A 27,127-nucleotide genomic window follows, 5' to 3' on the forward strand; every position below is an offset into this window, starting at 1 on the left:
ACTCTCAAAACCAAGCTAAGAACATTCCCGTGGTTCTCCCGAGTTCCTCAATCAAAATTTGAGGCAAATCGGTTCAGGGGTTCCTGAGTTATGATCGGAAAAACAAACAGACAAAATGGCAAACAGATATTACCACCTTCTTTAGATACATACCAATTTGGATGATAACCTTTAAAGTCAGTTTATTTTTAATGTTTGCCACACATAAAGTTAATATATTTCACCTGTCTTCTGTTCATTAGGAGAATTTTTGGTTTTATTCAATTCAGCTTTAAAACATTTTAAGATACAAAAAAGAATTAGGAAATTCCAGGATTCGATCAAAGATCTTCAGAACATGATTTATATGCCGTGTAGAACTTTTGTGTTGTTTATCTTTAATCTTGAACACTTGATCTCGATTTCCAATGTTGGCACTTTTAATTTAAAGATCAATAATTGATCCAAAGATTAACAACACAAATGTTCTAAGCTCTGAGTCGATCTTTTGTTAATCTGGAGATTAATTTAATGTTTAATCGATATCTGCAGTGTAATTGTGGTGTTAGGTCATTTCCCCAGCGCAACTTCCTCAACACAATTTCCTCAGTCACAACTTCCCCAACAGCAACTTCCCCCGTCACTAATTTCCCCAACAGCAACTTCACTTCACAACGGCTGTTGCTACACATTTTGAATGTTTCCTTTTCTCAACACAGTTCCAGAATGATTAAGATTTGTCTCTTTACATTGATTGTAGGTTGTATTCATACTTATTCGGATCCACCAGAACATTTCTCTTCTTCGAGGACAGTGTTAAACTGCCAACATTGTCGACTTTAATCCAACTGATTTTTTCACATTCAAAAAGTTGCAAATTTTTTTATTTTAGAATTGTGCATTTGTTCATTGGAATAATGTTAAAAACGGAAATATTGGATATTTTACTGCATGGGGAAGTTTCTGTTTTACTGCATGGGGAAATTGTTGTTGGGGAAGTTAGTGACTGGGGAAGTTAGTGTTGGGGAAATTGGTTGTTGGGGAAATTGCTGTTGGGGAAGATGTCTCGGGGAAGTTGTGACTGGGGAAGTTGCGCTGGGGATCTAACCTAACACCGTAATTGTAACCTACAGGAGTACATAAAATTAAAGAGATTTAGCATTGATCCTCAAAATATAAGTGCCCACTTTCAATATCAGTTTCCTAAACAATTAACAATTAATTATATGAGTTCAGGAGTCTTCTCCGACATATTCTATCCAACGAGCAACGAGAAGGAGCAGGAGAAACTCGGAACTCTGTCAGGAAATTCATCAAATATTTATCCTTTAAAATTGTATACAATCCCTTTAATATGTATACAATATCTTTAATATGTATACAATCCCTTTAATACGTATACAATCCCTTTAATATGTATACAATCCCTTTTATTTGTATACACTCCCTTTACCATGTGTACAATCCCTTTTATTTGTATACACTCCCTTTACCATGTGTACAATCCCTTTAATACGTATACAATACCTTTACCATGTTTACAATCCCTTTAATATGTATACAATTTCTTTAATTTGTATACAATCCCTTTAATATGTAAACAATCCCTTTAGTATGTATATAATATCTTTAATATGTATACAATCCCTTTAATATGTATACAATATTTTTAATTTGTATACAATCCCTTTAATATGTAAACAATCCCTTTAGTATGTATATAATACCTTTAATATGTATACAACCCCTTAAATATGTATACAATTTCCTTTACCATGTTTACAATCCCTTTAATATGTATATAATTCCTTTAATATGTATATAATTCCTTTAATATGTATACAATTCCCTTTAATATGTATACAATCCCTTTAATGGGTAAACCATCCCTTTAGTATGTATACAATACCTTTAATATGTATAAAATACCTTTACCATGTTTACAATCCCTTAAATATGTTTACAATTCCCTTTACCATGTTTACAATCCCTTAAATATGTTTACAATTCCCTTTACCATGTTTACAATCCCTTTAATATGTATACACATCCTTTATTATGTATACAATCCCTTTAATATGAATACAATTCCCTTTACCATGTTTGCAATCCCTTAAATATGTATACAATACCTTTACCATGTTTACAATTTCTTTAATATGTTTACAATTTCCTTTACCATGTTTACAATTCCTTTAATATGTATACACTCTCTTTAATATGTATACAATTCCTTTAATTTGTAAACAATCCCTTTAGTATGTATGTAATACCTTTAATATGTATACAATCCCTTAAATATGTATACAATACCTTTACCATGTTTACAATTCCTTTAATATGTATACAATACCTTTACCATGTTTACAATTCCTTTAATATGTATACAATTTCTTTAATTTGTATACAATTCATTTAATATGTATACAATCCATTTAATATGTATACAACCCCTTTAATATGCATACAACCCCTTTACCATGTATACAATCCCTTTAATATGTATAAATCCCTTTAATATGTATACAATTCCTTAAATATGTATACAATATCTTTAATATGTATACAATCCCTGAAATATGTATACAACCCCTTTAATATGTTCCCTTTACCCGTATACAGTCCCTTTAATGTACATAGAGACCCTTTAATGTGATACAGTTTCCGTTTCTGAAAATATTCTCTTTAATCTCAGCAACTAACTTTATCAATTAACTTGAGAAAAACTATTTTTGTCAAGTTTAGTTTCAAATTTGCAGTTTTTCTCAATAATGGTGGAATAGGTAATATATTTTGTTGAATGCAGTATTGGACATACACTAATAGCAGAGGATAAAAAGGAAACCTTGAAACGACAACCAGGGATTGGAGGGTTTATGGCAGTTCTCTCCAGGTATCATAGGTTACTGTAGTTCTCTCCAGGTACGATAGGTTACTGCAGTTCTCTCCAGGTACCATAGGTTACTGTAGTTCTCTCCAGGTACCATAGTATACTGTAGTTCTCTCCAGGTACCATAGGTTACTGTAGTTCTCTCCAGGTACCATAGGTTACTGTAGTTCTCTCCAGGTACCATAGGTTACTGTAGTTCTCTCCAGGTACCATAGGTTACTGCAGTTCTCTCCAGGTACCATAGGTTACTGTAGTTCTCTCCAGGTATCATAGGTTACTGTAGTTCTCTCCAGGTACCATAGGTTACGGTAGTTCTCTCTAGGTATCATAGTATACTGTAGTTCTCTCCAGGTACCAAAGTTTCTAGACTCTAGTTTCTATAGTTTCCAGGGTACTGTAGTTCTCTCTAGGTACCATAGTTAGTTCTCTTCAGGTACCATATGTTATTGTAGTTCTATCCAGGTACCATAGTATACTGTAGTTTTCTCCAGGTACCAAAGTTTACTGCTGATTTATTTAGGTAACATAGTTTCTAGATTCTAGTTTCTATAATTTCTAGTTTCTAGTTTCTAGTTTCTAGTTTCTAATTTCTAGTTTCTAGTTTCTAGTTTCTAGTTCCTAGTTTCTAGTTCCTAGTTTCTAGTTTCTAGTTTCTAGTTTCTAGTTTCTAGTTTCTAGTTTCTAGTTTCTAGTTTCTAGTTTCTAGTTTCTAGTTTCTAGTTTCTAGTTTCTAGTTTAAGTTCCTAGCTTCTAAGAATCTAGATTCTATGTAGTGAAACATTTCAGCAAATAAAACTGATTCAAAATCATTTCCCGGGGGAATTGATTTGCCAAGATTAGGGAGAGTTGAGAAAATCTAAAATAATTCATTTTTTAGTTATTTGACGATATATTCTTCAAAATCTTTTCATGACAAAATACAATAAATTTTTCCAAAAAGTTTAAATTATCATTTTAAACTCTGAAAGTATTTATTGAAATAAAGTACAATTAAATATGAAATTATTATTCACGATTAACATGATTACAGATGAGTATACCATGAGGTCCATTTTTTAAATATTCAAATTTTTAAGAGATTTTACAAGATGTACTGAATCCTGTTTAAAGAGGCTGTACAAGTATCAAAGATGTACTGCATCCTATTTAAAGAGTCTGTACTAGAATCTAAGATGTACTGCCTGCAACCTATTTAAAGAGACTGTACAAGGATCTAATATGTACTGCATCCTATTAAAAGAGGCTATACTAGTATCTAAGATGTACTGCATCCTATTTAAAGAGGCTGTACTAGAATCTAAGATGTACTGCATCATATTTAAAGAGGCTGTACTAGAATCTAAGACGTACTGCATCCTATTTAAAGAGGCAGTACAAGTATCTAAGATGTACAGCATCCTATTTAAAGAGGCTGTACAGGAATCTAAGATGTACTGCATCCTATTTAAAAAGGCTGTACTAGAATCTAAGATGTACTGCATCCTATTTAAAGAGGCTGTACTAATATCTAATGTGTACGGCATCCTATTTAAAGAGGCTGTACTAGAATCTAATGTGTACTGCATCCTATTTAAAGAGGCTGTACTAAAATCTAAGATGTACAGCATCCTATGTAAAGAGGCTGTACTAAAATCTAAGATGTACAGCATCCTATTTAAAGAGGCTGTACAGGAATCTAAGATGTACTGCATCCTATTTAAAGAGGCTGTACTAAAATCTAAGATGTACAGCATCCTATTTAAAGAGGCTGTACAAGAATCTAAGATATACTGCATCCTATTTAAAAAGGCTGTACTAGAATCTAAGATGTACTGCATCCTATTTAAAGAGGCTGTACTAGAACCTAAGATGTACTGCATCCTATTTAAAGAGACTGTACTGGAATCTAAGATGTACTGCATCCTATTTAAAGAGGCTGGACTAGAATCTAAGATGTACTGCATCCTATTTAAAGAGGCTGTACTAGAATCTAAGATGTACTGCCTGCAACCTATTTAAAGAGGTTGTATTAGAATCTAAGATGTACTGCATCCTATTTAAAGAGGCTGTACTAGAATCTAATGTGTACTGCATCCTATTTAAAGAGGTTGTACTAGTATATAAGATGTACTGCATCCTATTTAAAGAGGCTGTACTAAAATCTAAGATGTACTGCATCCTATTTAAAGAGGCTGTACAGGAATCTAAGATGTACTGCATCCTATTTAAAAAGGCTGTACTAGAATCTAAGATGTACTGCATCCTATTTAAAGAGGCTGTACTAAAATCTAAGATGTACTGCATCCTATTTAAAGAGGCTGTACAGGAATCTAAGATGTACTGCATCCTATTTAAAAAGGCTGTACTAGAATCTAAGATGTACTGCATCCTATTTAAAGAGGCTGTTCTAGAATCTAAGATGTACTGCATCCTATTTAAAGAGGCTGTACTAGAATCTAATGTGTACTGCATCCTATTTAAAGAGGCTGTACTCGAATCTAAGATGTACTGCATCCTATTTAAAGAGGCTGTACTAGAATCTAATGTGTACTGCATCCTATTTAAAGAGGCTGTACTTGAATCCAAGTATACTGCATCCTATTTAAAGAGGCTGTACTAGAATCTAAGATGTACTGCATCCTATTTAAAGAGGCTGTACTAGAATCTATGATGTACTGCATCCTATTTAAAGAGGCTGTACTAGAATCTAATGTGTACAGCATCCTATTTAAAGAGGCTGTACTAGAATCTAAGATGTACTGCATCCTATTTAAAGAGGCTGTACTAGAATCTAATGTGTACTGCATCCTATTTAAAAAGGCTGTACTAGAATCTAAGATGTACTGCATCCTATTTAAAGGGGCTGTACTTGAATCCAAGATGTACTGCATCCTATTTAAAGAGGCTGTACAATCTAAGATGTACTGCATCCTATTTAAAGAGGCTGTACAGGAATCTAAGATGTACCGCATCCTATTCATAATTGCATAAGTTTGCTTTGTTTTGCAAATTTTCACCTGATGAAATATATTAACCAAAACAATTTAAAAATGGGTTTGATTAATATGTTTTATAAAAGAAATTTTTTTTGCATTGTGTCATAAAAGAAAACTTATCGAGATTACAATTTTACACTGCGATAAATAACTCAAACTCAAAGTAAAAACACATTTAATGTTTTAAACTTGAAAACGATCCTTACATCCTTACACAATAACCTAATAATGTTAACGCTATGGTGGTAGGCGATTATATCAATACAATGAAGACAACTTTCGATTTCATTTTTGATTTATATCAAGCTTTTAAACAGCATGCAGAGACACATAAACATGGAAACAAAGAGAAGCTGTCGATAAAGAAAGCTTCTCTCTGATTATTTGTAAACTTGTAATTCTAAAAAAGCTTGTAAACAATCAAAACTGAAATAAAATTTCGTCTTCATTGTATAGAAAAGTTGGTTTGAAATTTATTTTTCTTTTAGCACTTTCAAAACTACTGTTGAGACGATGCCTGAGGATGGATCAGATTCAGATAGTTCTCTCACTGATCTAGATTTAGAACAAATTAAGGTGAAGTTAAGGGGGCGTTCAGCAATTTAAAAAATGGGGTTACGCATAAACTTCTTTTTCAACTTCGAGAACGTTCATTTTATATCTTTAAAGTCTGAGAAAAGGATAAAAGAAAAGTAAGAATTTATGCTAAGATAAAATATAAACGAAAGAAAGAAAGAAAGAAAGAAAGAAAGAAAGAAAAAAGAAAGAAAGAAAGAAAGAAAGAAAGAAAGAAAGAAAGAAAGCAAGAAAGAAAGAAAGAAAGAAAGAAAAAAAGAAAGAAAGAAAGAAAGAAAGCAAGAAAGAAAGAAAGAAAGAAAGAAAGAAAGAAAGAAAAAAAGAAAGAAAGAATGAAAGAAAGAAAGAAAGGAAGAAAGAAAGAAAGAAAGAAAGAAAGAAAGACAGAAAGAAAGGAAGGAAGAAAGAAAGAAAGAAAGAAAGAAAGAAAGAAAGAAAGAAAGAAAGAAAGAAAGAAAGAAAGAAAGAAAGAAAGAAAGAAAGAAAGAAAGAAAGAAAGAGAGGAAGAAAGGAAGCAAGAAAGAAAGAAAGAAAGAAAGAAAGGAAGAAAGAAAGAAAGAAAGAAAGAAAGAAAGAAAGAAAGAAAGAAAGAAACAAAGAAACAATATCTGAGGAAGAAAATATGGAAAGAAGAAAGGAACAAATCAAGAAACGATGAAAGGACAAAAGGAAGAAAGTATGAAAGAAATAAAGGATCAAATGAAGAAAGGATCAAAGGAGAAAAGGGAGAAAGGATGAAAGAAATAAAGGATCAAATGAAGAAAGGATCAAAGGAGAAAAGGGAGAAAGGATGAAAAAACTAAAGAATTAAATGAAGAAAGGATCAAATAAAGAAAGGATAAAAGGACAAAAGGGAGTAAGGATGAAAATGGAGAAAGTCAAGGAAAGGAAGAAAGGAAATCATTTAAAACCAGTTTTAATTCTAGGATGGACTGATTGAGGTTGAAGATCATCCTCCTTTCATGCAACTACTCTACAGGCTCATTATACTCATATCAGGGAAATAAAACAAAACAGATTATTATCCTAATATCAGGGATATAAAGCAATATATATATAGATATAAAACTTTCATATGTAAAACATACTATTTTTCCACTTTTACTACTTCAAAAGAGCATGAAGTTAAACTCTAGTTTTATTCTTTATGCTGGGTTTCTTATTTATTATTATCCGTATATCTGGGATATACAACAAAACAAATTACTATCCGTATCCTTGATATACAACAAAACAAATTACTATCCGTATATCCGGGATATACAACAAAACAAATTGCTTTCCGTATATCCGGGATATACAACAAAACAAATTGCTATCCGTATCTGGGATATACAAAAAAACAAATTATTTATACTTCAGAAGTTTAAAAGAATATATGTGACGAATTCCCCCAATATTATTGAATTTAAAGAGCTTCGACTGAATTTCCCAATCTAAAAATAAGGCAAATCATGGCTTCCTGCAAACAAGTAAACAAATAAATATTAAAACAGAATTTATAAATAAAAATGTAAAATTAGTTTTACTCGGGCCCAATGTAAGGGAAATGGGAGAAGTAGTAGTATTATATACAATCAAAGACTTTATCCTATACTGTGTAATCATTAAATCTATATCTAAATTTGGCTTGTCTGTCTGTCTGTCTGTCTGTTTGTATCCAATAAACGTCAAAACGGCTGAACCGATCGGGCCCAAATTTTTTGTGGGACATCTAGGGACCCCAGGGAAGGTTTATGAATGATTGAAATTTTAAATATTTGTCTCCATCAAAATTCGATCTCCATTAAATTTTTGAAAATTTTGAAAATCCACGAAATTTTTTGTGAAAATCCGCGAATTATTTTTGTTTTGTTTTACGATGTACACAAAGAGAACATGTTCACAATTAATTTAGAAGATGGGCGCAAAGCGCCCTCTAAGGCTAGTACCTATATATAAATTTGACTTGTCTGTCTGTTTGTTTGTATCCAAAAAACGTCAAAACGGCTGAACCGATCGGCCCCAAAAGTTTGTGTAGGACATCACGTGACCCCAGAGAAGGTTTATGAATGATCAAAATTTAAAAATTTGTGTTCAAATTTTTTTTATTTTTGTAAATAAAATTTTTTTAAAAATTTAAAATTTTTTTTATAAAAACAAAGAGAGCATGTTCATAATTTAAATAGAAGTAAAAGCCTAGTCTTGTATAGAAGTATAGAACTCTGTTTTTGTTTTGATAAGCAGAGACGGATGAACCAGATATAGTTTTCTATACTTTGGATGCTCTAAAGTGTCTGGCGCTCAATGAGGATGGTTTAGTAGAGATGTCCAAGTAAGATCTCAACCAAGGATTAAAAATAAAAATTTAGAAAATCTGTTAAAAGATTCTTTGTTTTACACGTTTACTTTGGTTTTCCTCTTAAATATTATAGTGTTATAATGGTATAACAATCTTTTCTTTATGCATATCAAACTTAAAGAATATTTTACTAAAATTTTTTCAACTATTTCTATCAATTAAACATAAAAAATAATCATTTAACGCTAATATTATATATCTTTATCCTTTTGTACTTGTACGCATAAATAATATTAAATGCAATGTTTAATTCAAAACGTTTACAATCTGATTTTATGATCACTCTTTGGATCCTGAAATATCAAAGGTTGCAAAGATTAAAAGATTGAAGTCTAAATTAGTACAAATTGAAGAAAGAAATTGCTTTAAGAAAAGTAGACTTTAAAAAATTTATAACAGAGCTGAAGCTGGGCTTAGAATTTAACAGATGCCATAAATTTCCGCCTCACTTCTAACTGTGTATGAATAGAAACTATGATATAACATAAATCTTAATAATTTCAGGAAATATAAGAAGATGTTTTGTTGGCTGCAGGCTCAATATATCATTCCGACCACATGGAAACTGTTAGATACAAACCATTCTCAGGTGGGTCATTAATTTATTCATTCATTCACTCTTCTCCCTCAGTCAGGGGAGAACTTCATGAGATACTCCCACATGAAGGGAGTGAAACCCCCCAAAAAACACGTCCCTGCCCCTGGTTGATTCATCCTTTCATTTACTCACACTCATTCATCATCTGATTATTCCTCTGTTATTCAATAACTTGGCGTGTAATGCTTTATCTATTCTTGTAATTTGTTGAGTATCTTTGTAATTCTTTGACACTTTCATGTACTGCCTTCTTGATATTCATTGACAATTATTATTATATTGACCTAACTTTCAAATTCATTGACAATTCTTGTAAATATTGACCTAACTTTGAAATTCATTGACAATTCTTGTAATTTATTGACCTAACTTTCAAATTCATTGACAATTCTTGTAATTTATTGACCTAACTTTCAAATTTTTTGAAAATTCTTGTAATTTATTGACTTAACTTTCAAATTCATTGACAATTCTTGTAATTTATTGACCTAACTTTCAAATTCATTGACGATTCTTGTAATTTATTGACCTAACTTTCAAATTCATTGACAATTCTTGCAATTTATTGACCTAACTTTCAAATTAATTGACAATTCTTGTTATTTATTGACCTAACTTTCATTGACAATTCTTGTAATTTATAGACCTAACTTTCAAATTCATTGACACTTTTTGTAATTAATTAACTCTTCTTGTAATTAATTTACCCTTCTTGTAATTAATTGGCCCTTTTAGTAATTAATTGACCCTTCTTGTAATTAATTTACCCTTCTTGTAATTAATTGACCCTTCTTGTAATTACATTACCCTTCTTGTAATTAATTGACCCTTATTGTAATTAATTAACACTTCTTGTAATTAATTGACCCTTATTGTAATCAATTAACACTTCTTGTAATTAATGTTCAGATTGCCACAATAGCTGTTCCTATTCTTCTACATAGCTTGCCAGTCAGAGCAGGATCGGATATACTCTGGAAAATATTAGATCAGGTATCAGAACTAGTATACCAGAATATTCTGGTTTCAGAACTAGTATTAGTACCAGAATATTCAGGTATCAGAACTAGTATTAGTACCAGAATATTCTGGTATCAGAACTAGTATTATAGTACCAGAATATTCTGGTATCAGAACTAGTATTAGTACAAGAATATTCTGGTATCAGAACTAGTATTAGTACCAGAATATTCTGGTATCAGAACTAGTGTTAGTACCAGAAAATTTTGGAAAATATGAGATCAGGTATCAGAACTAGTACTAATACCAGAATATTCTGGAAAATATTAGATCAGGTATCTAAACTAGTACTAGTACCAGACTATTCTGGTATCAGAACTTGTACTAGTACCAGAATATTCTGGAAAATATTAGGTCAGGTATCAGAACTAGTACTAGTAACAGAATATTCTGGATTATATTAGATCAGGTATCTAAACTTACTATAGTACCAGAATATTCTGGTTCAATCTTTTCTCTGATCAAGTATGCTTGAGATATCCATTACATTAATAAATATTTTTAACTTCCGTATTTCCATGCTACAGAGACAATGGAAGAGATTTCAAGAATTAAAACTTTTAAAGCTAGAAAAATGACGATATCTTCAACATATTTTATTCGATTAATATTTAAAGGGTAAATGGCCCTCTTTAATGTAATCAGCTTAGATTTTATGCATTACAGGGATTTAAACAGAGAAATTAAACAATTCGAACTTAATCCTGAAATATTATTTTCTTTTATTATTTCTACTTAATCAACCCAAATATGAAATATAAATCATGTACATTTGAAATACAGGGTTAATAAAAAATAACTTTACATGAAAAACTACCGATATTCAACTTTAAAAAAAAATTATTTTAGATTTTGATTTCTTACTTTTTCTCAAAGTGGAGAAATATAATTTTTAAAGGGGCAGTAAGCATAATTTCAAGGAATTTTTCTAAAGATGTCAATGCCCGATTCACAACGTACCCATTAAACCGTTGCCATAAGAATGGATATGATATCAATGTTTATAATTTTTAAAACGGATAATTTTCAATTGTGGTTTCTGTAAAAAGTAACTCGCGCATTTATCTTGGATTCAGAAAAAATATTTGTATTTTCAAAGTAAACACTTCTAACCCGGGAAAACAACGACAAGACCTTCCACACTATTGATCTGCTAAAGATGTAAGGGCTCAAGGGTGAATCAGGCATTGCCTTCTTTGGATGGAGAGTCACTTTAAAGTACACTTCCAGTCCTTTTATTAAACATATTTAAGGATTTCAATCATGCTGATTGGAAGAGAAGGTTCGCTGCTGTTGAGAAGACGACCTTAGTATTCAGGAAACCTTGTTATCTAATGTAAATACAAGACGGATGTCGTAGCCTGACATGGGAACCATCTTTCACATAAAAAATCAATGAAATATTCATTTAATGCTTTTAATCTCCTCGGATAGAAAACGAACACGGATGCATCTATTCTTGTTTACAAATTCCACCCAGAGAGAGCTGGTTTTAATATGTACGCAGAGTATACGCAACTGCAACTAATTTTCCTTGCATTAGTACCTTGAGTCCACCATTCCGTTGCCCCTTTGCACTTAATTTTTCTTCTTTAAGGTCTTGTTCAGGTATTTAAAAATAAATCTGAGGAACAAAACAAAGCCCATCTTATCAAGGTTCAGGGGATGCCAGAAAAACTGCAAAAACTTTTTTTTGTGAATTTCGTGGATTCTTACGAATACTGTCCGTACCCCAGTACGTTTTTAGTCTATTTAAACCTTTGCTAAACAAGATCCCATGAATGAAAAAATAAAATTTCTCTCCTTGAAGTTCTGGACAAATTGATTTCCTGCTCTAACTGTTTGAAGGACCAATGTAAAGTTGGAGATATTGAGTTTACAATATTTTCATAGAAAAGATCAAACTGGGGACCCCCTTCAACGCCTAGAGTTCCGCCCAGAGCTAGAAACTCTTGTATTGTGGATATCGAGATCAATACTCGATCTTGATCTTTTGTTAATCTGCAGATTAATTTATTCGATATCCCGCATGGTAATCTTACCCAATCAGGTGTTATAGGGTGCTTTGATCAGAGGAGGAATATATATGGAATTGTTCCCTAAATTAAAAGTGCCCATAGTGGATATCAGTATCAAGGGAACTATGAATATCCTACACATTCCCAGCTCTGAGTACATAACAAAGGGTTTGAACCAGGTTCCTGGATTCTGGTCCTGTTCGTCAAAGCCAACGATTGAGAAGCGTTCTCTCTCATGCGTTCTGTCTCCTCCTCTCATCTATGGATGATATTTCCGTTCATGTTGCCCAGAGATCAACCGTATATATTGGAACCATACATGATAAGGAACCAACCAACAACTATTATATACCTCTTGATATAAGTTTCAAGTTTATCTGAAGTCTTAAGTTTAATTTCTTTAGTTTATGAACCCGACTAAGGGGATGTTTTTTGCTCAATTAGACTTAACCTGTTCCAACATTTTTTTAAACCTAAATCCTTATTTTAGTCTAAATGGCATATATTGAATCGGGACAAGGGAATAGAGTCAAATTTTCTAATCCTTATATATTTGCAACCTGATGGTGTATACCTTTGATATTGCAAGTTTAGATTATGTTATTTAACATAGTTTGAAATTTCTAAGGTCTATGATATTGAGTTGCAAAGATGAAGGGATCAGAGTTCTTGGAAAAAAACTCAATTAATTTTTCTATAAATGTTTAAATCACAGGCAGCCGTAGTAAATTTGAATTTCCGAGCCGGGTCAACCTTTTCGGTCCCAGTTTGTACTGTACCTAGATCTATGGACAGGACTTGATGGTGCAACAAGATTGACGCGGTCTGACTTTATGGTTCATATCGGTTGAATTTACTTTTACTAAAGGGGCAGAATTGCTTGAAATCGGGGCCCCTGAACTTTTATTGGTCTATAGAGTAGAGGGTGTGGGTTTTCAGATTTATCCGTCGTTTAAAGGATTAAGGAAGGAATTAACTTTATCTATTGGACTAAACAAGATACGGATTATTTCTATTTGTGTGGATTAACAATACAAAGTTTTGACCTTCAAGAAATTCAATTTGCAATGAAATGGATTACTGTTTTTTTAAAAGAGGTAAATGGCGAATTATGTTTTGTTATGAATTGTGAATTATTTCTTGATTTATATTGGATGTTTAACTTTTGATACAAATAGAAACATTCGGTAACAGCGTTCAAACTTATTTTATTATTACTTTTTTAAAATACATCGTTTAAAAAGCCTCAATTTACTCAAAATTAAATCTATGTTAGCCGAATTATATATATTTATACTAAATATTTCAAATTGATTGATTTATTGATAGTGTTATTGTTTTGGTTTTTTTAGGAATTAGAAATTGGAACATTTTTTACATTCACATTCACAAGTACTTTTTCAGTAATTTTGGGTTCCTTCAAATTTTTTTTTTCAGAATTTTTATTTTTAACTTCGAGAATTTTTGATATTGTTATTTTTGATCGAAACCGAACATTAACAAACAATGGTTCTAAGGTTTGAGAAAAGGCAGTATTGACGTATTTAAACTTATTTTAAATATGTAATCTAAAACTTAGATGAAAATATAAAGTATATGCTTTTCAGGATTTGACGAGTAAAATAATTTTTTTTAAATCCCTGAACTTTCAAGAATCTAAAACATAATATTGATTTTCCTGGAAGATCAAATTTAATAAGAAAGGAAACTAAATAAACGATGTTTTTTTATTTCTTTTTATCTGTGGCCAGAGGTCTATACTTTTAGTTAATCTTTTATTTTTCAATAGCCTTGGGACCATATTCTTGATTGTCTCTCTAATTTAGTTTTAAGTTTTAATCTAAATGCAGATGAGCTGCAATATTTTTTAATTTGAACAGAAAGCAAGCAAAAATAAGTTAAAACTTCTATATTGAAATAAAATCAAACAGCAGATAACTTTTCTCTAAGATAGAAATAGAGATCCACGAAACGACTTGAATCTGTGTCAGGAACTCTGATTTTCTAATCCCTATATCTTTGTATCCCAATGTCGTAGACCTTGGATATTTCAAACCATGAAATCGTTTAGATCAAATAATCTAAGTTTAAAACATAAAAGGTCTACGCCACCATGTTGCAAAGATATAGGGTTTTTGAAAATTTAAGTTTGTGGCAAAGACTTAATTCCTTAATTTGGAAATAGCATTTGCTTGAACAAATTAGCTTCTTTCGTTGGATGGAATAATTTTATTCTAGTACCCATAGAATCATAAAACTGCCAGATAATGATTTTTAAATTTTTATTTTCAAGTTTGATGTTGTGTGCGAAGATAGGCCTCATCTCCTAAAATCTTTATACCAGCTTTTCAACATGCTTATAGACAGGAATATTGACATTTCAAACAATTAAACATACTTATAGACAGGAATATTGATATTTCAAACAATTAAACATGATATTGACATTTCAAACATTTAAACATGCTTATTGACAGGAATATTGACATTTCAAACAATTAAACATACTTATAGACAGGAATATTGATATTTCAAACAATTAAACATGCTTATAGACAGGAATATTGATATTTCAAACATTTAAACATGCTTATTGACAGGAATATTGACATTTCAAACAATTAAACATACTTACAGACAGGAATTTTGATATTTCAAACAATTAAATATACTTATAGACAGGAATATTGATATTTGAAACAATTAAACATGCTTATAGACAGGGATATTGATATTTGAAACAATTAAGCATGCTTATAGACAGGAATATTGATATTTCAAACAATTAAACATACTTATAGACAGGAATATTGATATTTCAAACAATTAAACATGCTTATAGACACTTATAGACAGGGATATTGATATTTCAAACAATTAAACATACTTATAGACAGGGATATTGATATTTCAAACAATTAAACATACAGCAAGAAACTGATTTTTCATTTAGCTCTTCAACATGCTCAGTGACAGGAAAAAATGTATATTTTTCATAAAGAAACTGATTACTCTTCCCAAACTTTAGAATTCTAATTCTTTATATCTTCCTAAGCGATGAGCCTTTAGCTGAAATAGCTAACCTTTTGCCTCAAATCCTTATATCTTTATATCCTGATGATTCGTGAATGTTATTTCTCAATTATCAACATGGTTTTTTCTTCAAAAAAAGTGACACCTAAATCATGAAACTTGGGTTTCAAAACCGGGTAGCAACTCAATACTCTGTCTTAAGTTTTCGACATCAAACATAAAGTATTGAAATGTCAATTTGAACCATAGGCATGTTCTTTCTTGGGAGTTTTTCTACTCCAGGTTCGATACAGTGATTAGTGAGATACTGGAACAGGATTCAGATAGGGATATAGAGGATACTAAGGTTAGATTATATATTTTCAAATATCTGCAAAACTTAACATTGTTATTTTTAAAACTTTATATTTAAGTCAAATTTTAGATTTAAAATTTCTAATTTAAGCAAAATTTTGTTGCAATTAAGAATTAACTCTTAAAGTTTCAGGATAATTGAGTGTCTTTCCATATAAAGTCAATGCTGGTACGGTACGGTACCCTTGAAACATTTATCTGATCAATAACGTGTAAACTAAAGTTTTTCTGGGTTTAACATTATTTTATCATTTCTGTAGAGAAACTAGAATTGAAAGTAATCAGATTAATAAACATTGACATCTTATTCATATCTGATCAATCGGGCGTTAACATCTTTGCAATGAGGGTTACGTGACATTACGCTCACTGTCTTTTTAATCAAAACTTTTTCCATATTTAGAATGGAGGTGATGGTGTTCGGAACGGAGTAGACGGGGGTAAAATAGAAACGGATGGAGGTATTATGATGGATGGAGGGAGTGGAGGAGAGGGTACTGGCAATGGATTGGATGGAGGTAGAGGTGGTGGAGGGGATGGATCTAGAACAAGGATTAAAAGTGGGACCGACTCATACAGATCCTTAGCTCAGCATCAAACCTATCCTTATAAGGTGATACATGATACAGATCCTTAGCTCGCATCAAACCTATCCTTATAAGGTGATACATGATACAGATCCTTAGCTCAGCATCAAACCTATCCTTATAAGGTGATACATGATACAGATCCTTAGCTCAGCATCAAACCTATCCTTATAAGGTGATACATGATACAATCATAAACAATTCAGTCCTGACACAGTTTAGACCCAATTTACCAAATATCAGATAGAAGAGTTTTAAATTAATGAAATTTAAGATTTGTTCCTAATTGAAACTAAATATTATCTAAAATCTGATAATTAATATCAAATTTTTGACCTTTTGCATTTAACAAGGGTATGAAATATAAATCAATATTTATAATTTTGAGAACGATTATTTTTTACAAAATTGACTTGCGCATTTCTACTGCAAGAAAACTTATAGGAGTGATCAGAATTGAACACTGTGAAACCTAGAAAAACGACAATATCTTCCTCATTATTGATCAGATAAAGGTTTGAAGGGCGCCGTTGTGAATCGGGCATTGCTATCTTTGGAAGCCAGGTCACATGAAAATGACACTTAGTCCTTTTGATATATATAAATATATATTTTAATATTTCATATCTTTATAAAATCTTCTCAATTGCGAACATTTTAGAGGACTATTTCTGCTCCGGCCGGGATGGGTTTATCCGTCCGCTCAGGGGGCAGATCAGAGGACGGGAGGACTAGGATACAGGAGGATGAGAAGGGATACAGGAGACAGCAATCAGCTCCTAATACAAGGTAAGATACAGGAGAATGAGAAGGGATACAGGAGACAGCAATCAGCTCCTAATACAAGGTAGGATACAGGAGGATGAGAACGGATACAGGAGACAGTAATCAGCTCCTAATACAAGGTAGGATACAGGAGGATGAGAAGGGATAAAGGAGACAGCAATCAGCTCCTAATACAAGGTAGGATACAGGAGACAGCAATCAGCTCCTAATACAAGGTAGGATACAGGAGGATGAGAAGGGATACAGGAGACATGAATCAGCTCCTATTACAAGGTAGGATACAGGAGGATGAGAAGGGATACAGGGGACAGCAATCAGCTCCTAATACAAGGTATGGAACAGGAGGATGAGAAGGGATAAAGGAGACAGCAATCAGCTCCTAATACAAGGTAGGGAACAGGAGGATGAGAAGGGATACAGGAGACATGAATCAGCTCCTAATAAAAGGTAGGACACAGGAGGATGAGAAGGGATACAGGAGACATGAATCAGCTCCTAATACAAGGTAGGACAATCAGCTCCTAATACAAGGTAGGATACAGGAGGATGAGAAGGGATACAGGAGACATGAATCAGCTCCTAATACAAGGTAGGATACAGGAGGATGAGAGGGGATACAGGAGACAGCAATCAGCTCCTAATACAAGGTAGGATACAGGAGGATGAGAAGGGATACAGGAGACAGCAGTCAGCTGCTAATAAAAGGTAGGATACAGGAGGATGAGAGGGGATACAGGAGACTTGAATCAGCTCCTAATACAAGGTAGGATACAGGGTAACCCATAAAAGATTATGCTTTCAATGCTAATTACCTAACAACTTGAAACCATGGTGCATCAAAGAAATAAAGTAAAGAAGTATGAAGTTCCACGGAACTATGAATTGAATGAAACATACACAGTCTTCTCTGAAGTATCAATTCTTTTTGATTAACACTTTTTGAGGACCTATGAACAAAATTTAAGTTTACATTTTCAGTTTAGATTTTAAATAAAAATAAAAAGTCAACAAGACTCGATAAAAATAAACTTTTTTGTTCAAACAATTTTCCTAAAAGAATATTTAAAAAAAAATTAATTCTTAACTTTTTGTTTGCAACGAAAGAAAACAAACTTTTAAAGCATTTCCAACTTTTAGTAATCTTGAGATTTTCTGAAAAACAAATCCAAAAGCAACGACTAACATAGTATGAAGGTTTTTGAATTATTTATGCAAATTGTAAACTTAATTATTTTGTTTAGGCATAAAATCTCCAAGACCGGCTCTGAGCTAGGTCCAACCCATATCTCTCGGATTCTCAGCAATCCAGGAACCATCCCAGATGAGTTGGACTTCAAGGACGTTGCAGCTAAAAGTATGGACCTGGAGAATATAGAGAAGGAAACGATCCATCTTCTTGTATTTCTCTTCATGCAGTTCCTGTCACACACGGAGCAGGCTAAAATACCAGAGAACAAAAACAGCTTGGAGTACATTCACATGCAGAAGTGCTTCCAATGCCTATTCTCCCTGCTAGGGTTTGATGATAAGGAATCCAGGTTTACAACTATGCCTCACAAGGTTCGTTCAACCTCACAGTTTTCTTCATTTTTCGCCAACATCCCTCAGGTTATGGATAATAACTTTCCTATTGGGAATTTCCTTATATCCAATATTGTATTGATATTGCAAAAAAGTCCGTTTCCTCCAAGATATGCTGCCAACTGGCAACCCACTCACTCCATACTCAGAGAGAACCTGATATATCAGGGTTGTGGGTACACACTGTGGCACCTGGAGCCAACCACCCGGAAGAACTGGTTGGAAGCAGCGCTGGTCATTGTTTACAAATACAATTTCTCCGAACCTGAAACCTTGAGTGAGAAAGTTCTCGGATTGATCCGGATAATTCTAAACAGTCTGACTGCTCATGTCCATATTTGCTCCAAATTTGGAAAGCAGGAAGGATTTGGTTTAACCATGAGATCCCGAGAGCTGAGTGAAACCTCCATAGGTCCTCTGGGTACAGCTACTCTCCAGGGTACAGAGGAGAACTCAGCTTACAACAGCAGAACCTCGCCAACCAGTAATCCTAAGGAGGACCCGGAGGAGGAACAAAACCCTGCCCTGGATCAGAAAGAAGTTGAACTTGAAACCATTTTTGAAAATGTCCGTTCCTCGAGCCCAGATAGCTCGGACGGGTTGCCGAAGAATATCAGTGTTGAGAATCCTCTGTTCTTCAACCTGTTAGCCCAGCAGAACCCGGATTTAAGTGAGTTTAATCCGGAGAATGAAGCACTGGTTTCAGAACGACTCCCCCTTGGTTGGACAATGCAGGAGATGGATAATGGAAAGGTTCTTTATGTTGATAATAACACTCAGTTTACAACCTGGCAGGATCCTAGGGTAGGTTCTAGACAGATCCGGAGAAAGGGTCCGTTCTTCAACTCTCCTCCTAGTCCCTTGAGCCTCATGGACGTTTTAACCATAGGGACTGCTCCTGGGAAAGGAGATAAGATTCAACTAACCAAAGGAGTATCAGAGGAGGAAGAGGAGGAGTACCTCCACCCACCCCCGGAGAGACTCCTGCCCATAGGAAACCAGGAACCTAGACGAGTAGGGCGGAACAAGACTAACAACCTGTCCCTACTAGACCGGGTTTGGCAGGTTCTAGGATCTAATGATCAGAATGAGGACTGTGTCCCCCTGGTCGAGACAGATCTATCATCAAAGATAAAAATAGCCTCAGAGAATGGTGAGCACAATGGAGGAGAGTCAAACTATTCTAAAGTTTGTCTTTTGAAAGAAAATGTGGAAAAGGATGGTTCGGAACCAGTTAAAGAAGTTAGGAAGAGAAGGTTTGGAGCGGTTCAAGAGCCCCAGGGACTGGTATTGAAAGAGGATGAAGAGGAGGAATCTACTGATGTCGGATGGAATAATGTAGAGTCACGGAGCTCCTTTGATCAATCAAAAGATTACAGAATAACTCAACCACTGACTAGACAAAGCCATCTGAGAATAGGAGAGGATACAGTGATAGATCGATGCAGCAGGTGTGGAGCTATACAGGAGAAATACTCCCACCCAGAGCTGTCTCTTTGTCTTGTTGTACTGAACACCCTAGTTCACCGGGACCCGGAGCTAACAGCTCCTCTACTCCCGGAGATATTCATCGTGGTTTCAAGATTAGCTGGGATGTCTCTCTACTCCTGGGAGGAGGAAGGATCGCTCATCATTATACCTGGAAACCCTAGGAGTGTTGCCAGGCAGTTTCTACGAGTATCCTTACAACAGTTATCAACTAATGGAATATTTCCTTTGCTCTTTAAACTTGATCTGGATCCAAACCAGCGGAAGAGATTTTTCTCAACAATTGTGAGTTGTTTGAACGACTTTAGCGAGCTGTCTCCGACAGTTCCAATGCAACTCTTCTTTGAGAATATTGGCAGCTTAAAACCTACCCTGGAGGAAACTTTAAACACCAGTCTACCTAACATAACATGTTATCTATCTTTTATACAGTTTGATCACGTGACAAACTGGGGTTCTGTCTTTGCTCCGCTGGAAAACTTTTACCGAAACCTTGCTCTCTTGACAAGCAGCCAGGACGGATCAAAAGATAAGATCGAGTCTCAAACCAAAAATGCAAAAATCTCCAATATTGGTCCCGTTCTCTCCCTCATAGTTTACACTATGAAGATGCCTGGGGTCAACAACCACCGGAGTATACTGGAACCCATCATTAAGGTGATTTGTTTTGCAATCCAATCCTGTACCTTCAAGTTCCAGGATCTAGTGGATATTTGCTCCTTCTGCAATAAAACCTTCAATAAGGAGAGAGATAAGAATTCGATAACGAAAGCTATTACTGCAGAGTTTGTACATGCACTAAAGTATAAAACTTGTATCCCGGATGTAAACTTCCTTTACCTAGGGAGCATGATGCTCCAGGATGCTAAAGGGGAGCTTCCTCCTAGTTCCATACTAGACGATGCTCCCTCCATTGAGATGGGATTAACCGGACCGATCCATACTGGAGCCACAGAGTGTCTCCGACCCCATATACCAGATATTGTGGATTTTGTAGCTGACGTGCATACCCTGAGCAAGGTTAAGTCCAATGTGCGTGGAACTACTATGAGCTTGAACCAGGATACACTGGGAGGAATCCTTAAAGCCGGATTGTCTCAGTTCCTTGCGCTTGAGATCGCTCGTATGTCGGGGGATCGAGATGTCAAGTTTGTGACGAAATATCTACCCTGGTTGTTCAATCCTCCAAACATGATCGTTTCCCAGGTAGCGATTTTACTTTAGTTGATTAAGTTTGATGTCTGTATTTCTCTTTAATGGAAAAACAATTGTTTTCTAAATATTTGTTCTAAATGATGGACCCTGACAGGAGATATATACAAGAAACGACCAATATAGGATGCACAAACGAATGTCTGGTTACGATCGGTTTTATATCGTTTTCTATTTATTTTCGGGTTAAGCTTTTGCAATTTAATAAAAGCCAACTTTAATCGTTTTAAAGTTTTGAAATCTTTTAAGTAATATCATTTTTTTAAACGATCCAAAGCGCTTAACAAAACTTATCCCAGGGTCCTAAGGAGTTCCTGGACTGTGTCTCACACATCCGTCTTCTCTCCTGGTTGCTCCTGGGAGCTGTAAGCTATACTATGCTTGTTGGGGTTAGAGAAGGTCGAACTTGTCAACCTATACCTCTGGAGGCATCCTGTCACATAGCTGATCATATTGAGGTGATCCTGGCAGGGTTTGCGGAGCAGAGTAAAACTAGCGTGGTTCATATGTGTTCTCTCTTCCATGCGTTTATCCTGTGCCAGCTGTGGACAGTTTACCTCGAGCATGTTAAACCAACATCAAACAACAAGGTTTTATTATTATCTTATTTTTTAAATTTACAATTTTTTTTATATTCTAAATTTTTCAATAAAGAGCAGAAGATATAATGTGAGCTGGATATTATTTTAAATAATGCCTCACTTTAATGTTTATTAAATTCAAATACATTGCAACATTTTGTCAACAATCTTAAAAATCAAAATAATCCCATTTTTTTTCAACGGTCGCTTTAATATTCAAATGTTTTCTCTAATTATCTATCTATTTCCAATATAAAACCGTCTGTCAACAATTCATTTAAGATTCTATGGTTTTCTCCTATATCATTATTTGTTATAAAAAGGCTCTTTATCTAGAATCCTCATTTTCTTTAAAATTCAACACTTAGTTAACAGCTTTCATATTCTATCGTTTTAACAAATACAAGTTTTGGCAACAAACCCTTTTATTTATCTAAACATTGCTTGTCTGTCTGTTTCTTGTTTATATCCATGAACGTCAAAACGGCTCAACCGATCGGGTCCATTTGTTGTGGGACCTCGCGTGACTCCAGGAAAGGTTTATGGATGATCTAATTTTCAAAAAAATTCCTCTGACAAAATTAGATTTTAAAGATTTTGAAATTCCAAGAAATTTTTTATATAATCCGCGAAATTTTTGTTTGATTTTGTTTTTCAATGTGTACAAAGAGAAAATGTTCACAATTTAAATAGAAGATGGGCGCGAAGCGCCCTAAAAGGCAAGTATCTACAGGGTGAGTAAAAAAAAGTGTGATTTGAGTAGCCTGGTGCAAAATTGTACCTTTTTTGTGCAACTCTCCTGCATGGTGTTTTTTTAATATTTTTTGAAAATTTGTAAATTTTTTTGGTACTCTGATAACCAAAAAAAAATCCGCGAACCTTTTTTCTCTTTAAATCAAAAGTTCAGAAAAGCAAAAATGTGTATATAAATTATTTCTATCGAAATCGAAAATTTAATAAAGATTGAACCAAAGAATCACAGAAAATTCAAAAAATTGTAATAAGAAAATTCGCAATTTTTAGTTCTGGTCTAATTTTTAAGGAAAAGTTATTTAAATTCTCTATTTCCTTTCTTCTAAGTATATTCTAAAGTATCAAATTTACGCTGTTCAGTTGAAACCTTAAAAACCATTGAAAAAAAAATGTCCGTAAAAATTATACCAGAACTGAAAAATGCGAATTTTCTTATTACAATTTTGCAAATTTTCTGATATTCTGTTATCCAATCTTTTTAAAATTTTATATTTTAATAGAAACAATTTACTTACACATTTTTGTTTTTCTGAACTTTTGATTTTGAGAGAAAAAAGGTATGCGGATTTTTTTTGGGCCATTGAAGTACCACAAAAAAAAAAAATTCAAAAAATATTGAAAAAACACCATACGGGAGAGTTGCACAAAAAAGGTACAATATTGCACCAGGCGCCGCAAATCACACTTTTTTTGACTCACCCTGTATATACTTTGCTTGTCTTTTTGTATCCAAGAAACGTCAGAACGACTAAATTGATCGGTACCAAATTTTAATTGGGACCGCACATGTCCCTAGGAAAGTTTTATAGATGATCAAAATTTCAAAAATTAGCTTCCAACAAAATTCGATTTTCTTAAGTTCAGAAAATCCAAGAATTTTTTTATAAAATCCGCAAACTCTTTTTGATTTTTGGTTCACAATGTTTACAAAATGTTTACAAAGTTAAGCGCACTAAAAACCTATTATTTAAATTTTCTCTAATTAAATGTTTTTTTCTTTTCAATTATCACTTTAACATTATACCGCCCTCTATAAAGGGACTGTAAGCGTAATTTCAAGGGACCTTCAATTTATATTGATTCATGTCCGATTCACAACGGTACCCTTTAAACCTTTATCCAGACAACAAGTGTAACTCGTGCGGTTTCTATAGGCACTTACTTTCCCGCTATATAAATAAGAATATCTTTCTAAACTTTAAAGGGTTTCGTTGTAAATCGGACATGCCAGGCTCGAAATTACGCATAAAGTCCCTTTTATCTGTTTGTGTTCAGGATGAGCAACTCTTAGCTCCGAGTATACTTCTAGACTTCTGGGTTAAAGTAACTCCGGGAATCCTTCAGCTTGTTTCACATTCTAAGGTAATTGACAACCTCAACAAATTGTTGAAGACAATTCGTGGATTTCTTCAAAAAAACTAAAGTGTTCACAAAAGGATTTAGATATTGTTGTTACACAACTTTACGCTTTATAATGTATATTAGTACTTTTAGTACTTTTAGTACTTTTAGTACTTTTAGTACTTTTAGTACTTTTTTCTTTAACTAATTTGGAAACCCAGCTTTGCCTTGAATCTAAGTTAAAACCTTTAAAAAACCAAGTTAACACGGGTTTCGATTATTTGATTTTTGATTTTTTGCAAACATGCTCTTTTAGCCATTTTGGTTTCAAATTAAAAGTATCTTTAAGGAAGACCTTGACAGATTAATTAAACTTAAAATAGTCAACTTTGTGGAGAGCTATATTAATATAATTTAACAAACTTGGAAACTTGGAAACTTGAAAATATAAATTTATCCAAACATTTTTAATAAATTATATTCTGTTTTGTCCGTTGTCCAGGTTTGGGTTAAATACATACCGTATTCTCCTGTATCCAGGTTGAGGTTGAGATACTAAACCCTTTATATTCTCCTGTATCCAGGTTGAGATGGAGACACTAAACCCTTTATATTCTAATGTCTAGGTCCAGGTTGAGATACACACTTTATATGTTCTCCTGTATCCAGGTCAAGGTTGAGATACTAAACCAAATATATTCTCCTGTATCCAGGTTGAGGTGGAGATACTAAACCCTTTATATTCTGCTGTATCTAGGTTCAGGTTGAGATACTAAACCTTATATTTTCTACTGAATCTAGGTTCAGGTTAAGATACTAAACCTTTTATATTCTACTGTATCTAGGTCCAGGTTGAGATACTAAACCTAATATATTCTACTGTATCCAGGTTCAGGTTGAGATACTAAACCTAATATATTCTCCTGTAACGAGGTCCAGGTTGAGATACTAAACCCTTTATATTCTCCTGTATCCAGGTCCAGGTTGAGATACTAAAGGTAATATATTCTACTGCATCCAGGTCCAGGTTGAAAAACTAAACTTTGTATATTCTATTGTATCCAGGTTCAGTTTGAGATACTAAACCTAATATATTCTACTTTATCCAGGTCCAGGTTGAGATACTAAACCCTTTTTATTCTCCTATGTCCAGGTCCAGGTTGAGATACTAAACCCTTTTTGTTCTCCTGCATCCAGGTCCTGGTTGAGATACTAAACCTAATATATTCTCCTGTATCCAGGTCCAGGTTGAGATACTAAACCTTATATATTCCACTGTACCCAGGTTCAGGTTGAGATACTAAACCTTATATATTCTCCTGTATCCAAGTTCAGGTTAAGGAACTAAACCTTAAATATTCTCCTGAACCCAGGTCCAGGTTGAGATACTAAATTTTATTTATTCTCTTATATCTAAGTTCAAGTTGAGAACTTGAGGTACTAAATCTTACATATTCAACTGTGTCCCGGATGAGGTTGAACTACTAAATCTTATATATTCTCCTGGTTCCAGAATGAGGTTGAGATAATAAACCGTAAATAGTCTCCTGGTTCCAGAATGAGGTTGAGATACTAAACCTTATATAGTCTCCTGGTTCCAGGATGAGGTTGAAATACTAAACCTTATATATTCTCCTGGTTCCAGAATGAGGTTGAGATACTAAACCTAGTAAACTTCTTATTTTCAGGTTTTGGCTGAAATGGTAAACCTCCATTTTCTGAGTTTAATGGAGGCACTCCTGGAGTGTAGATCAACTATTCTAACTAAACTGATGCCACTCTGGTGTCCTGTTCTCCATGCTTACTCTACTACGGTATGTACTAAGAGCTTGGGAGGGGTTGGCGGTATTAGTGGATGTGATGGGGAGGGGGTATGGGAGCTCGATACGCTCTTTCATTACCATTGATATTGTATTTTATGAATTTCTAGTTACCGGATCATATTTGTGTCCGGCTTCAGAATATCGAAGATGCAGCTCCTAAACTAGTAAAGCTGGCTACAGATACTAAGGTTAACAACAGCTTGGTGAACTGGTTGCAGAGGTTGCAGTTTAAGATGGGTCAAATAGAGCTTCAAGCTTCTAATGCTACACAACAATTCTTCAGTGTTTAAAACTAATCACTTTAACTTTTAAACCTGATGTTGTAATTCTTTGATATTTCAAACTAAAAATTAAGTTATCTTGATGATATTTTAAATTTTGTTGTTTGCGAGAAAAAAGTATTTTTCTAAAAATTCGACCGAACATTTTTTATTTGCATTTTTATGCTTTTTATTGGAGATTGTAATGTCTGAAGTAAAGCAAAAAATGGTTTCTCGTTTCCAAAGAGTTAATTATTAAGAGTTAATGATTACATGTGTATGAAAATAGTTAATGATTATATGTGTATGAAAAGAGTTAATGATTAAATGTGTATGAAAAGAGTTAATGATTACATTTGTGAAAAAAGAGTTAATGATTAAATGTGTATGAAATGAATTAAGCTGCATTGTATTCGATAAACTTTGTAACTAAAATTAAACTTGTAAATTAGTTTTATTGTATAATATTGTACAATAAAGAATAAAAATAGGTAAAATTATAATGATTTTAATTTATGTAGTGTTTATGTAGTGTTTATGTAGTGTTTATGTAGTGTTTATGTAGTGATTATGTAGTGTTTATGTATTGTTTATGTAGTGTTTATGTAATAATGTAGGTCCCCATTTGTTCACTATCTGTTAAGAGATGCGCCTGATTTCTGGCTTTAATTCTGACAATTTACTTCACTGTTCTTTAGTAATATAGATTCGCAAGTCATTTTTGTGAAAAGACAACATTTGAGAATAATTAATTTTTAAATAAATAATCATGGATTTATCATTCATTCTTGATCAAACCACGCCTTTAGATTTACTGTTGTAAATCGAATATGTCACTTCATAAAACTCGTTTTTTGTCATTTTTACAACTTTTTTCAAACCAAAACGGAGCAGGTCAATGTCATTTCATAACCTTGATCCTAACCATGTG

General features: G+C 33.4%; 2 protein-coding genes across 7 annotated transcripts in view; both read left to right on the forward strand.

The window, feature by feature from the left end:
- LOC111710796 (protein unc-79 homolog) overlaps positions 1-12,976 on the forward strand; it is a 31,730-nt gene extending 18,754 nt beyond the window's left edge. Inside the window, exons 21-29 of the mRNA XM_023484939.1 lie at positions 1,216-1,284; positions 2,786-2,872; positions 6,333-6,420; positions 7,347-7,419; positions 8,647-8,734; positions 9,266-9,350; positions 10,269-10,352; positions 11,633-11,697; positions 12,577-12,976. Of these exons, the coding sequence (XP_023340707.1) occupies positions 1,216-1,284; positions 2,786-2,872; positions 6,333-6,420; positions 7,347-7,419; positions 8,647-8,734; positions 9,266-9,350; positions 10,269-10,352; positions 11,633-11,697; positions 12,577-12,778 (841 nt within the window). The 3' untranslated portion in view covers positions 12,779-12,976. The remainder of the gene's footprint in view (positions 1-1,215; positions 1,285-2,785; positions 2,873-6,332; positions 6,421-7,346; positions 7,420-8,646; positions 8,735-9,265; positions 9,351-10,268; positions 10,353-11,632; positions 11,698-12,576) is intronic.
- A 1,575-nt stretch (positions 12,977-14,551) lies between these two features.
- LOC111710794 (protein unc-79 homolog) lies at positions 14,552-26,311 on the forward strand. 6 transcript variants are annotated; one of them, XM_023484933.1, is made up of 9 exons: positions 14,552-14,764; positions 15,680-15,776; positions 16,188-16,397; positions 17,033-17,160; positions 18,399-21,432; positions 21,738-22,028; positions 24,048-24,134; positions 25,802-25,927; positions 26,044-26,311. In XM_023484933.1, the coding sequence occupies exons 1-9, from the start codon at positions 14,751-14,753 to the stop codon at positions 26,224-26,226; spliced, it is 4,170 nt and encodes a 1,389-aa protein (XP_023340701.1). In that variant the 5' UTR covers positions 14,552-14,750; the 3' UTR covers positions 26,227-26,311. The 6 variants fall into 6 exon arrangements, with proteins under 6 accessions (XP_023340701.1, XP_023340702.1, XP_023340704.1 ...); XM_023484934.1 differs by lacking the exons at positions 14,552-14,764; positions 15,680-15,776; positions 16,188-16,397 and adding an exon at positions 16,488-16,546; XM_023484936.1 differs by lacking the exons at positions 14,552-14,764; positions 15,680-15,776; positions 16,188-16,397; positions 17,033-17,160 and adding an exon at positions 17,182-17,218.
- Positions 26,312-27,127: the final 816 nt, after the last annotated feature.

This window comes from Eurytemora carolleeae, unplaced genomic scaffold (assembly GCF_000591075.1).
Source record: "Eurytemora carolleeae unplaced genomic scaffold, Eaff_2.0 scaffold1065, whole genome shotgun sequence".
Lineage (NCBI taxonomy): Eukaryota > Metazoa > Arthropoda > Copepoda > Calanoida > Temoridae > Eurytemora > Eurytemora carolleeae.